Below are 13,274 nucleotides of genomic sequence, written 5' to 3' on the forward strand. Positions count from 1 at the left end.
CCATTGCACAGCCGCATTAGGCATTAGAGACATTTACCATTTTAACCGTTAAAGGAGAGTCATTGTATAATCGTAGTAGGGAGTTCCGTAACCGTGGGGTAGGTTGGGAGGGGATGAGGAACTTGTGCGAGGAACATCCTGGGGTAAGTAATTCGTTCTTCTAATGGATTGTGTCCCCCCACAGATTCCTCATATTAGATAGACTCCCATAGTAGTAAGACCATTTCGTAAGAGGAAAGGCGTGAACTCCAAGGCGATTATGTCACCAATTTATTGAGGACAGCCCTGCTGAAAATAAACTCATATGTGGCAACTGTGTATGGAGGACAACATTGTGGCCTGAATTTCTTTTGTAGGAATTTAGCAAGTTTACATCCCTTTAGATGGGACTGTCCCCGAAACACACAGCCTGATTCATGGAACGTTTTCCTATGGGACTGAGCCATTATAAAACACTTCCATGAATCAGGCCCATACAGTTTTCAGAAAGTCCCTTGCTCTATGGTGTATTGTAGGGTGGTCCACTTACTTCTATAGATATGTTTTTGTGCAAGATTATATGTACTAAAGAGTCCATTAGGTGGAAGGGTGTTCGATTTACTTTTCCAAATCTGTTAAATTACAACAAAGCTCTTGATTTGGCTTTTGTTGCCTACAGTTATATAGAAATTATTTTCAAGAATGTTGGCCTTTCTTCTTTTTATTTTTTCAACTGTTGAATATATGTTTTTTAAAATTTTGCATTAGTTGTCTTGGTTTATGTTTTTCTGAAACTTACCGACGTCATTCTTTTTTACTTTGACGTAGGCAGTGTGTAGTTGAGTTCTGGCTGATGATCTTCCAGACTTTCGTATAGTTCATTGAGTAACCTACTTGGCGTGCCCATTTTCAATTTTGTACCTCCGGGTATACTGTATTTAAATTAAGTAAAACAACTCATTTAAATAGATATGGTAGAACATTACATTTTAAGTGTGCAGTGTTCATTTTTTTTAATGTTTTCACTTCTGAGAGACTTTGCACCTCTCAGTTTTTTCTTTTACATTACGGTTGTAACCTCTAGGTCTTACTCAAAAATACACAGCTTTACTGACAAGCGAGTAGAGACATTAGCCATCACCTCGGAGGAGGCAACTAGAATTTTGAATCTGATTAAGCACACTAAAGATGCACATTTGCGAGATAACGCTGCTCAATTAGTCAAACAATTGGGATACCTCATCAGAAGGGAGTTAAACCAAAAGCTACATGCTTCTACTTACTCCACACACTACATTCCTCGAGGACTTAGAGTTTCACTTCGTCCAACACTCTAAGGACAGTCCTGAGTTTGTCAAATGTTGGTACCAAATACTCAACAAATGCTCTTTTGACAATCTTAATGACGATTGAAGAGTTGTCCCATAATTTATCATTAGCGGACAGTGAGATTACTTCTATCAAAACGAACTTGACACAATTGATGTCCACTGACAAATTGCACTCTGTTTTAGAGGATATTAATGGAAGATTAGACAAATATAGGAAAGAGTTGAGGCTAAATACAGAACATTCTGTTGAGACACACTCTACTATAAATATGATATAGTGTACTCCTGGCAGGAGGCATATCAGAAACAACCTAATAAACCTAACAGGGGAACTTTGTTTGATATATCTAGAAGATAGAGCACTATTGGCCTAACCATAACTCCTACAAAAGATGATACTGGCCCTTCTACGATGATTATCAGCAATAGTGGCACAGTAGTCACAAACTCAGGGCCGCCCAGCGTTGCTCTGGCAAGTGTAGCGGGCACGTCAAGGACAGTATCGCTTTTGCCTTTGAAGTGTGCACATGAATGCCTTTAGGAACAGTCTTGTTTTGCTTCTTGTATGACACTGCTATGGCAGAGACCATCGATCATGCTATAGACTCCTTGGAAGCTTGCGCTCCCGGAGAGGCATTGCCAAACGTGACGAATAAAGCTTCTGTCTTCCCGATAGCTTTTGTGTGCGAGCGGTAGAACTTGAGTACTCTGTGTAGGTCCTAAGAGTGCAGTGGCCTTTCTGCATCTGACTGAGGATTTGTAAAGAATACTGGTAAACCCATCCCTTCATTTAAGTGGATAGAAGAAACAATCTTTGGGAGGAACTTGGGACGCATTCTGAGAACCACCTTGTTCCCGTGAAACACAGTGAAAGGTTCTGACACCGACAGCATCTCAAACTCTCCTAGCTGATATAACAGCTACTAGTAGAACTCCCTTGAGTGTGACGAACTTAATGTCTAAGGAGGCCATAGGCTTGAATGGTTTGTGCGCTAGAGCTGATAACACTGTTTAGATCCTAGAATGGGTGCGGCCTGTGTACTGGCAGGAACATCGTTGACAGGCCTTTGAGGTGTCTTTTCACTACTGGGTTTGCCGTGGTGAAGACTGTGTCCTTTCAATTCTTGTAAACACCCATTGCTGCCAAGTAAGTGCGGCACATGTCCACCTCGACCCAGGTGTGCGCGAGATGAGCGAAAGAGTACATCATTTAGGGGACAGGTGAGCTGATCTATCTGGTTTTGGAGGCAGAACCTTGACCACTTGCTTTTGTACTGGGCTTTAGTTGATGCCTTGCAAGCGTATTGAATGATGCGAAGATTGTCCTCTTATAGATTGCAATGGTGCAGTTTTATTTGATTAGGAGCCAAGCTGCTAGGGTTAGCCCCTCTGGAACCGGGAGAACTGCCCCCCCCCTTCCCTACCCTCCTGCTATAGGAATTCCTGTGATGTGCTCTGCAGCATGAGGGGCCCCTGAACAGCCAGTTGCAGCAGGTCAGAATACCAAACCTAGAAGGCCACCGTGTGGCTATAAGGACTAACCTGCAGTTGACCCAAGGTCCGGAACTTGCGTATTACTGTCTGAAGTAGCGGCGGTGTGAGGGAAATGCATATGCTTGGAGATGGGCCCAGCTGATCTGGAGAGAATTGCCCAGGGAGTTCATTCCTTGATCCTCCCATGATGTAAACTGGGGACACTTGGCGTTGAGCTCCGATGCAAAGAGGTCCACCAGAGGAAAGCAGTATAGCTGGAAAATTGGCTTAAGAGACCTCATAGGCAATTCCCATTCATAACGGTTCCTGCTCAGTCTGTCCGCTTCTGAATTTCTGTCTCCCGGTAGATTAACAGCTGTGATATGTATATTGTATGCTAGAGCGCATTCCCAGATTTCCACTTCCATCATGCAAAGAGTTGGAGACTTGGTGCCACCCTGCTTGTTTAAGTAGAACATGGAGGTGGAGTTGTCCATTCTCACCAACACTGTCCTGTTCCAAATCTGAGGAAGAAACACACTCAGTGCTAGCCCAATGGCTTTGAGCTCCAGTGCATTTATGTGCAGCTGCGAGCCCTGCCAGCTTCACACTCTGTGTATGAAGTTGTTGTGCAACGTGGCTCCCCACCTGGTGAGAGAGGATTCTGTGGTTATGACTACGGAAAGGCTCTGCGTCTACAGAGGTGCTTCAGCATGGACATTGCTGGGATCGCTCCACCAACGGAGGTCCTGCTCAAGCTTTGCATGGATGGGTAGTTTGATTGCAAGCCAGTTTCCTGGTCCCAGACTGATGCCAGGTGAATTTGAGTCCTCCTCATCTTCAGCCTGGCATGCCGGACTGTTAATAACGCTAGCAGACCAAACTGATGATGGAACCACCAGGGATACGTCAGTGGTCTGCTCAAGAAGTGGTGCACCACCTTGTGGATGTCCGTGATCCTTTCCTGCGTGGGGAAGACCGGATGCACCACAGTATCCCACGTGGCTCCCAGGAAGATAATTATTTGCGTGGGTGAGGGCTGAGTTTAGGCCAAACATCAGTGCCTGGTATTGGAAGTGTTGGCCCATTACCATGAAACGTAAGAATCTCCTGTTTGGAGGAATAAATAGGGAAGTGCAAGTAAGTGACCTTGATGTCCAAGAAGCACATCCAATCTCCCTCGCAGAGAGAGACTCTGCAACGTGGGCTGGCATCCCCATCTTGAATTGCTTCAGGGGGAGGAAGAGGTTAAGGGAAGAAAGATCCAGTCCTACCCTCAGGCCAGCCTGGCTCTTCTTGGGGACTGAAAATAGCCTGGAATGGAAACCCTTTCCCTTGTTTGTGGGGGGCATCGGTTACACTGCCAGGTCCCTGTATAGTTGTGCAATCTTCCGGAGTAGCGTTGGAGAGCCAATCTGTATCAAGGGGAGACTGAGGAGGGGGAGAAGGGATGGGGAATTTGAAACCCGTGGAAACAGTATCCAAGGGTTGATGCAAATGTGCCACCAGTTGTCTAAAAACAGAGACCGTCTGCCTCCCACAAGGGAGCTGTGGACCTGGATACGAATATCATTTATTTCCAGTGGCTGAGGACGAGGAGGGGAATTGACAAACATCCTTTAGTAGCAGTAGACTGCTTCCTCCCATGAAGGCAAGAAGACCCATCTGGTTGTCGTGCTCTCCTGTCCTGGAAACCCCCAAACGTTCTAGACTTTTGCTCGGGTCAGTTCTGATTCTGAGCGCAAGGTTTTATGGCTGGCTTAGTGAGGATCACAAGTGACTAGGCTGTCTGGGTGCAAGTCGTCTTTTTTATGAGCTCCTCATCTGTGGATGAATGGAACAAATCCAAGCCCTAGAATGGGAGGTCATTTTTTAGCTCCTGCACGTCTGATGCAAACTTGGTGGCATGCAGCCACGCCGTTCAGCGCATATCAACCCCTAGACAGATGCCCCAGCATGCCGTGTCTATATGAGCCACAGAAGATTCTAGCATACCTTGCACAATTATCTTTGTATCAGCTAGGCCAGCTGTGAAAGCCGCTTGCTTGTCCCCTGGAAGATCCTGAGTGAAATCGGATATCTCCCATCACAGTTTTTGATTAGCAACAGCTAATATGGCGCTAGCTTGCCTTAAATGGAGGCCAGCATTAAGGTAAACCTTCCAACCTAAACCCTCCAAGAGCTTGTTTTCCTTGGAGAGGCAAGTGGTGGATGATGAAATTGTAGCTGATGCTGAAGGGTTGGAATATACGAAAGCTGCTGATATCACTGATGAATGAGGCTGCAGGTGTGCAGACAGCATTATGGAGTTGTCCTCCATCTGCCTGAAGCACAATCTAGGCGCTTATTGGGTTGGGAATCTAATGTGGCTTTTGCCATACCTTCTTTGCTAACCTCAAACCATCCCTTTGAAGTGGGACGCCAGATTTGCAGGCCGCCCTGAGAGAAAGAATCCTGGCTACCACCCCAGGCTCCTGCTGTGCTTGCTCTGGAGCCAGCCCACCTAGGACATCTGCTAGGCCCTGCATGCGGTCATGAAAAGACTTAGCCGAGGCAGTGTTTTCTTCTCCGTCCTTGCAATTGTTATCTGTCTCCTCATCTGGTTTTTGCGCCCGAGACTCCTGCGAGGTGTCTTTGTGCGGGGACCCATGACCCATGTTTTGTCCTACCGCGGCTACTTGAACTGCAGTACTTGGCAGGGAGGAGCGGGCAGAGATGGAAGTGGCGGAAGTGGGGGCAGAACGCCTATGGGAGCCTGCAGAGGCGCTTCAGCTGCAGCCGGATTAGGCGGCTGCTGTGGCAATACTTGGGGAACCATTTCTCTGATTAGTACTTTCATTATCCGCAATATTTGCTGGGATCTCATTAACGCCATAAATCTATCAAATAATCTGTCCTTGCAGGCCGCTTGAGAGAACTGCTGACCCGGAGTTTGCTGCGGTGCCGCATCTTTATGGGCCCTAGACTTTTGGCTAGTGAAATGATCACCCTGGCGCTCAGGAGAGAAAGGGTAGTTCTGGTGCCCCTGAAAAGGATGCCCCTGATACTGTGGGGACCAGGAGTCTCTGAAGGATGGGACTGCCCCATATGCTGGGGGCGACAATGGTTTATTTTCGACCTGCATTGTTCATTCTGATGGTGATGAGTGGGGCGTGCAAAGCCAAGAGTCTGATGCATCGGTGCCTGCCGACTGCGTGGACGCCATTTTGTGCATATTGGACCCAGCGCTCCTTGCTGTGTGGCTGGCCGGCATTTTGTGCGTCTGTGTGGGTACCTCAGGATTACATGGGAAAACCAAGTTCACTGCAATGTCCCTTGTACCAGTCCTCTGGGAGGACTCCGACGATGCAGTGACACTGGAGCCGGCCTCAGAACAGAAGATGTCCCGGGAGGCCGAACGCCTTTAGTCTGATGACCGGTAGCCTGGCTCACATTGCATGAAGGCGCCCCTCAGACCTAGGCCTGGCTACAGGACTGAAGGCCCCTCACATGTAAGTGTGGTGGAAGAGCTCTTGCGCCCCTCGGTGCCAGGTCCGGTAGAACCGCAAGGTCCCTCAGCCCAGGCGTTGGGACCTGTCTTAGCCTCAGGTTAGACACCAGTAGTAGGGTCAGAGTGACCTCTCCCAGCAAAAGAGCTTCCTGAGAAGGATTCTCCCTGCTGGGGTGCTTTAGTAAATAAAGGACTTGCCTTATCCTGTGACTTGGATGACTTCCCGACAAAGGCCTCGATATGTTCTGGCAGGGATCTGGAAAATATTTCTCTCTGCCGTGCTAGCCTGTTTTTGAGTGTCCTCAGCGTTAGTGCAATGCAAGCCGTGCATGCATCCCACATTGATCTACACCCAGCCACTCAAGGCAGAGCACATGAGGGTCAGATGCCGGGAAGCAACGGTTGCACGAGGCACACCGTGTAAACTCTCCCACGACTAACATGCGCTGGGGCGGAGAGGCACCAGACGCCGGTGAGCACTGGAAAAAAGAAGAAAGTCATAAGGGGGGCTGTTGCAAAGTCAAAAAGTTATCTCTGCGTTCGATGGTAGGTCAGTTCACTTCTGTGTGGAAAAAGGGAATACGGTGAGGTGCCGGTGCTAGCGACATGCTCATGCCTGCAGCCACGTATCAGCACTCTATGTTTTAAAGGGGAAGCTCCGTTTTTCGCTGCCTAAAGATTCCGGTCTCATCCCCATGTCGGGGTCGCCCATACAGGATGGAGGAAAGGGGGCGGGACATAGGAGTATGTTCTGGTAGAATAAACAAGTCACTCTGATGATGGTCTTGCAAGGCAACAAAGCTCTCTCGGACTGCTTCCATCAGAGAACGATTTTGTAAGCTTGGTTTCTCAGACTACTGAGACCAAGGTTTTCATATGCCTTTGCATATACAATTTGCATCCCAAGACACAATGTAGGTGTCTTGCTTTTGGGACAGATTCTGAATTGTTTTCTTGTTCTGGCTTGGTGTCTGTTGTAGTCTAGTCCTATAATACAGCTCTAGGCAGCGGAGCCTAGAAACAGGCCCTTTGTTCTGCATTAATCCTTTAATAAAACCGCAGTTACCTTATGCTGGTAAGAAAGCCACCTGATCCATCATATCCCCATCGGAGGATACTTGAAACTAGGATAGTGGCAAATAAATTCCTATGGCAGAATCCAGCACTGATTCAGTAAAAAGAGGCAATGAAACACAGGATGACGGAACTCCAGCGATGGTCACATTTAGCGTATTCCATTTATTCAGGAAACGAAGATGTCACTGCTAGCTGTGCTTAAACAAGGCAGCAGCCCGAGCCAGTGAAAGATCCAAATGAAGCCATTCGGTTTGCTGCATTAAACCACATCATATGGGAAGCTCGGAAAGTGATCCTGCTCCACAACATGAGGGTTAAATGCCCACTCCCGCCCCATTAAAGCTTGCACCACCCAGTCAACCTTGTTAAGGGTGAGGTAGTACAAGTCAAACTTTTCAGCCCTCATCTACTGCTCCACTCACTTTCAATGTCTGCATTGAGATTGGGCTACAGGTAAGAATCCAGACTTTCTGGGGCAAGGTATTGCCCTAGTCATACTATTCTTAAGAAATGTTGGTCCTCTCAACCAGGGTAAGTACAACTGTCTGTTCTTGAATGCATTTTTGCCACTAATGAAAACTGCCAATTTTCCAGTTTGGGAGTTGCTCGCTCCGAGAGAGATCTACAACCTCCATTCACTCGAATGCACCTCCACCAGGATCTCTCATCCACTGCCACAGATTGCTTGTATGACACCTCCAACATTGTGCAATGGTGTACTTCTATCAGTCGATGAAAATCTATTAATATAGGCTACAAATCACTGGGAGTAAAAGTGAGCCCATCCGGAAAATACATTTGCACTTTTCATATGAAAACCATGCCTCAATCATTGTCCTACCTCCAATAGGGGCTTCATTAAATGCTACCCATCTCCCATTTCGAGGTCCATCCATTACAGGCGATAGAGTTGGGTTAGGAAGATGCTGATTGAAGCACTATTCCCCAAAACATGAAAGCCCCCCCCCATGTCTGTTCAACTGTGCTTCGGATAATGTGCATTTTACTTCTGTGTGTCTATCGTTGTGTTCATTTTCTAAGCCCTGTGCATCCTAAGTAATAATGCATCTTATAAACATAAAAAATGAAAACATTAGCATGACAGTATTACATGATCAAAAACGTATAATAAATATGATGGGGCTAAAGAAGAATTATACTCCTGAAAGGGCATCGTAAAAATCCTAAAACATAGTGATTTGTACAAGGTCTTCATTGATAAAGCTGAGGTATAAGTGTACTCAAATGTACAAACCAAAATCATAATCAGCCTGAATTAAAATTCTAGCACTTGACCATCCACAACGTCAGTTTGCCGAATGTCTGACGGACAACATGGCAGACAATAAGTAGCTTAAAATACCCACTTACCATCATAGGTTACATATGGCACTTGGAATCCTTTGGCACTGTTGCCTTCATTTGATCGAAACTGGATCCACAGCTTTTTTGATCTGGACGTGAAAGCTATAGGGCGCTCATAGGTTTGGCAGGTTTCATATGTAGTCACCGAATTGGAAGATGCTTTCAAAGACAAACAAGATGTCCTCAGTTAGTACAAAATGGGCTCCCATTCTCAAAATGACATACTGACAGAGGCACACTATTTCCGTAATCAGGAAGGGTGCCAGGAAGAGTTCGCTTTCCCTTAAATCCCCCCAAAAGAATTTTTTTTGTTGAACTTCAATTTTGCCATTTCAGTTATATATTTGTTATAGAGCACTAAGATAAGAAAGTAATACCTCCCCCCTAAACTAAACCTTGCAGCCACTTGTTATTGGGTGTCAACCTAGAACCTTTAATAAAGCTTTGAAATTAACAGTGGGGTTCTGGTTTGTAGACTATCATTTGGGGGGAGGGGGAGTACATTTTCTATGGCTAGCAGATTTTCTTACAATTGATGTACTCACAATCACACTGAAATTGATGATAAATTACTTTACACCAAAGACAATATCATAACTAAAAAAGTATATAGTCGTATCGTTCGGCCGTATACTGCAGAAATGTCTTGATAGTTATGTTGTGTGTGTGGTAATTATCAGCTAGTAGTTTATGGTCAATTGGTACAAAATATAGCCAACCTCATGAAACAAGGGTTACCTCAATATAGCACGTAACTGGTGTACAGGCCAACAAGCCCCATTTCATTTGGGAGTTGCTAGTCCAGTCCTGGTTTTAACTTTGCGTTATTTGAAGTCCTTTGTATCCCCTTTATAAATCTAGAAATCCAGCACCACAAGTCCAGGATGCACAGTTAAAACGAGAACTGGATTATTCTCTCCCAAATAGAATGGGTCATGCTGGCATGTATGAACTGCAGCTACATTTCAAAAGGGTATGTTTATGGGAGACATTGCCAAAGCACCTATGAAAGTTTTAACACAATATGTATTCCTATATGCTGAACATACTCCATAGTAAGCCAATAAACAGATAAATATATTTGTTCGCTTATTCACAAAAACATTTGAAATCTACAACATCAAAAAGCATTTACACGGGCCACCTCATTAGATTGGCCCCATGAGCATATGAGGCCACATGTTTACCGGGCCATACAATTCTGCACACAATCAGCCTGGAAGCTGAGGATCGCAATCTAGAGGAAGAATGCAGGGGACGAGGGAAACTGAGCATATGCAAGATGAAGCTGCTCTTCTGTTGAGTGAATGCGCATGACTACAGCACCATCAATTGCAAGACGCTTACCATTTATGTGACTATCATTATGCACTGTGCATTAAGAGAGGTCCAGCTTTCATTTGATTCTATCAACTGTCCTTCATATAAGAACTGATTGTCAGCCTTCTGCAAAGACCCGCAAGCATCTTAAGTTTGAAAGTGTTGGCTTTGGTATGGATTTGAAGATATTGAGGTCTGGCAAGATGTCCACTGATGTGATGTTCAGTTATCTACAAATCTTACGGATATGTACTTGCTGCATAAGGAATAATGGGCCACAGGCCACCAAGTTCCAAGACACAGAGTTACTTCATACTCCAAGGAAGCACTCCAGTAATAGAATACATCCTCTGTTCAGCATATATAGCAGGAGTGGCATTCTCGACAAAAGTACAGGCAAAAAGTCTTGGCTCTGGGGAATTTTCAAAAAACAATATGCGGACAGGTTCCTGCAAGGGCAGAAAGAAAACAAATCTGCCAAACCGGTATTTGGCAACAACTGGGAAGCTTTATCAGAAAACAGAGAAAATATTCACAGGACAGATATAAACAGTTACTCACCGTAATGACTACTGTACTCTTAGTCCATAGTCCCCTTTCCTACATACAAAGGGGAAACAGGCAAGAGAGAGGGGGGGTCCAGCTTAATTGGTTCTCTGGTAGAGGGCATTAGAGTAAAAGGGGACGAGATGTCCCGCACTAGGAATGATGGATCACAGGGCACAGGGAACACCTCCCCCTGGAGGAACCCGTGAGGGGAGGGGGGGGTAACTGCTACACACCATATTATACAACAGGGAAGGGATATGAGCAACACAGTCTTAACTCTGAGGGCAGAAAGGTAATACCACCGAATAGCCCTATGGAGGACACACACCTCTGCACACAACATAGGAGCAGTAATTGTAACAAACACACCGGAATGTGCAATGGGGGGGGGGGTGGCTATGGGCCACAGTCAATGGAAAAAGAAGGCAAAGGAAAGGGCACTGCCACTAACCAACTACTAACAAAACAAATCTTTCCACATACACTTCTCAAACCCTGAACTGAACACAACCGGACCTCTACAACACAGCAAACCGCACGCACTTCACTACAACACAACAGCAAAACAAACCACACATAGCCTCGCCCACCAGAACATGGCTGGTATCAACCAAAAAACACACCTATACTCGGTGAACGGTGTTAACCGAACTGAAGCTGCCAACAGCACATCACAGCTCTCTTGCTCTTTTCTCCCGCTCATTCCTAATAACCAAACCGTCCCCTCCACTTTGCTTCACAGACCCACCGCAGCACCAAGAAACTACGCAGGTGGGGATAGTCCGCGGTAGAAGAACCTTTAACATAGCATAACATACCCATAGGATACGGTTCATAGACATAATTTCGAATACAAAATATTCGAAAGTCAAAAAGTCGAAAAAAAAAAGTTGAAAAAAAAATGTCAAATTTTTTTTTAATGACATTTTTTTTTCGAAATGGGGGGGTTCGCCCCCCAACCCCCCTTTTTTTTATTTTTACCTATTTTTTTCACAGAAACTAGAGCCCAAAAAAAAATATCGAAAAAAAAACCAATTCGACATTTTTTTTTTCAACATTTTTGATTCGACTTTTTTGACTTTCGAAATTATGTTTTCGAAATTATGACTGGACACCATAGGATACCTCGTCCCACAGGGACGGGACAGGAGCTTTTTTGCAACGCACTGAAAATAAATCCCTTTAAATGAATGCACACACGCTGACTATGCCCATATGCCAAGCTTGCCAGTTCTTTTTCCCCCCTTTCCGGTTACAAAACCTAACTGAACTGATTTAGCAGAGGTGATGAAGGGAGAGTCATATGGAATAAAGGGGACTATGGACTAGGAGTACAGTAGTCACTACGGTGAGTAACTGTTTCTTCATATTGATTGGGAGATTTCGTCGCATGACATACTCATGGGTGGAGGTAGTCCAACTAGGAGCAAACAAGTTTCGCAAGACTGCCTGACTAAATGTGGCATCAGCCTTGGAACTGGTAGCCAAACAGTAGTTCTTGCAAAAGGCTGATGGGGTGGACCATGTGGCAGTCCTGCTGAGAACATCCCATGGGGCGTGATTTTGAAAAGCTACTGCAGTAGCTTTTGCCCTCACTGCGTGTGCATGCATACCTTTAGGTGGAGTTAGCTTTGGAGAGGAGTAACAGTAGTGAATGGCAGATACAAGCCACCCAGCAATAGTGGCCTTCAATGCTTGACTGCCTGGGTTGTGTCCCCCGAAGGTGACAAAGAGCATCTGATTTTCAGATCTGTTTGACCCTGTCCGGGTAGAATTTCAGCGCCCTATCGACATCTAAGGTGTCAAGGGTGGAGTCAGCAGGGGACTGGGGTTCCGGGAAGAATGTTGGCAGGACCACCTCCTAATTACTATGGAAGGAGGAAACCAGTTTAGGTAGGAAGGCTGGGTGCGTGCGCATCACAACCTTGTCCCTTTGAAAGAACGTGTATGGTTCTGGGGCCGAGAAAGCTTGTATCTCGCTTACCCTCCTAGCAGAAGTGAGGGCAACCAATGGGATTACCTTCCAAGAGAGAAACTTGAGTTCTGTGGAATCAACGTGGTTCAAAGGGCCTGCAAGTTAGTACCAATACAACTATGTTCAGTTCCCACACAGGCAGAGGCCTCGTAACTGGTGTGTTTAACTGCAGAAGGTCCTCTAGATGTCTGCGTACCACTGGATTTGCTGGAGAAGGATGACTCGCCCATGTTCCGGTATGTTCCAACTGCCGCCAAATAGGTGCAACATGAGTCAACCAAGATGCCCGAAGACGCTAGGTAAGAGACGGAGGACAACACGTCATTCAAGCCACTGGCGAGGGGGTTGATACCTTTTTTCAAAGCCCGATGACAGAACCTGGTCCACTTATTTTGGTATTGTGACTGCATGCACTGCTTTCTTGCCACCTGCATGATTTTCATGTTCTCTGCAGACAGACCTAAATGACCTAGTTCTCAGGAACCATGCTGCTAGGTTGAGCAATTCAGGGCATGGATGAAGAATCTTGCCCCGTTCTTCAATCAGGTTGTTGCGACACTGTGGAAGCAGAATATGTCCCATCCTGATCAGTCTCACCAGTTCGGATTACCAAAATTGGGCCAGCCACCCCAGCACTATTAGTATGAGTTTGCAGTTTCCTTCACTTTTGCCAATACTCAGGGGATCAGAGGATTTGACGGGAAAGCATACAGGA

General features: G+C 45.8%; 1 protein-coding gene across 10 annotated transcripts in view; it reads right to left on the reverse strand.

Annotated features, from left to right (window-relative positions):
- The window catches only part of SCUBE2 (signal peptide, CUB domain and EGF like domain containing 2), a 1,402,698-nt gene that overhangs the window by 65,932 nt on the left and 1,323,492 nt on the right, over positions 1-13,274 (reverse strand). For all 10 annotated transcript variants that reach the window (XM_069623684.1, XM_069623682.1, XM_069623685.1 and 7 more), the window contains one exon: positions 8,722-8,874. In XM_069623684.1, the coding sequence (XP_069479785.1) occupies positions 8,722-8,874 (153 nt within the window). The remainder of the gene's footprint in view (positions 1-8,721; positions 8,875-13,274) is intronic.

This window comes from Ambystoma mexicanum, chromosome 11 (genome assembly GCF_040938575.1).
Source record: "Ambystoma mexicanum isolate Mex_15411 chromosome 11, UKY_AmexF1_1, whole genome shotgun sequence".
NCBI classification, from domain to species: domain Eukaryota; kingdom Metazoa; phylum Chordata; class Amphibia; order Caudata; family Ambystomatidae; genus Ambystoma; species Ambystoma mexicanum.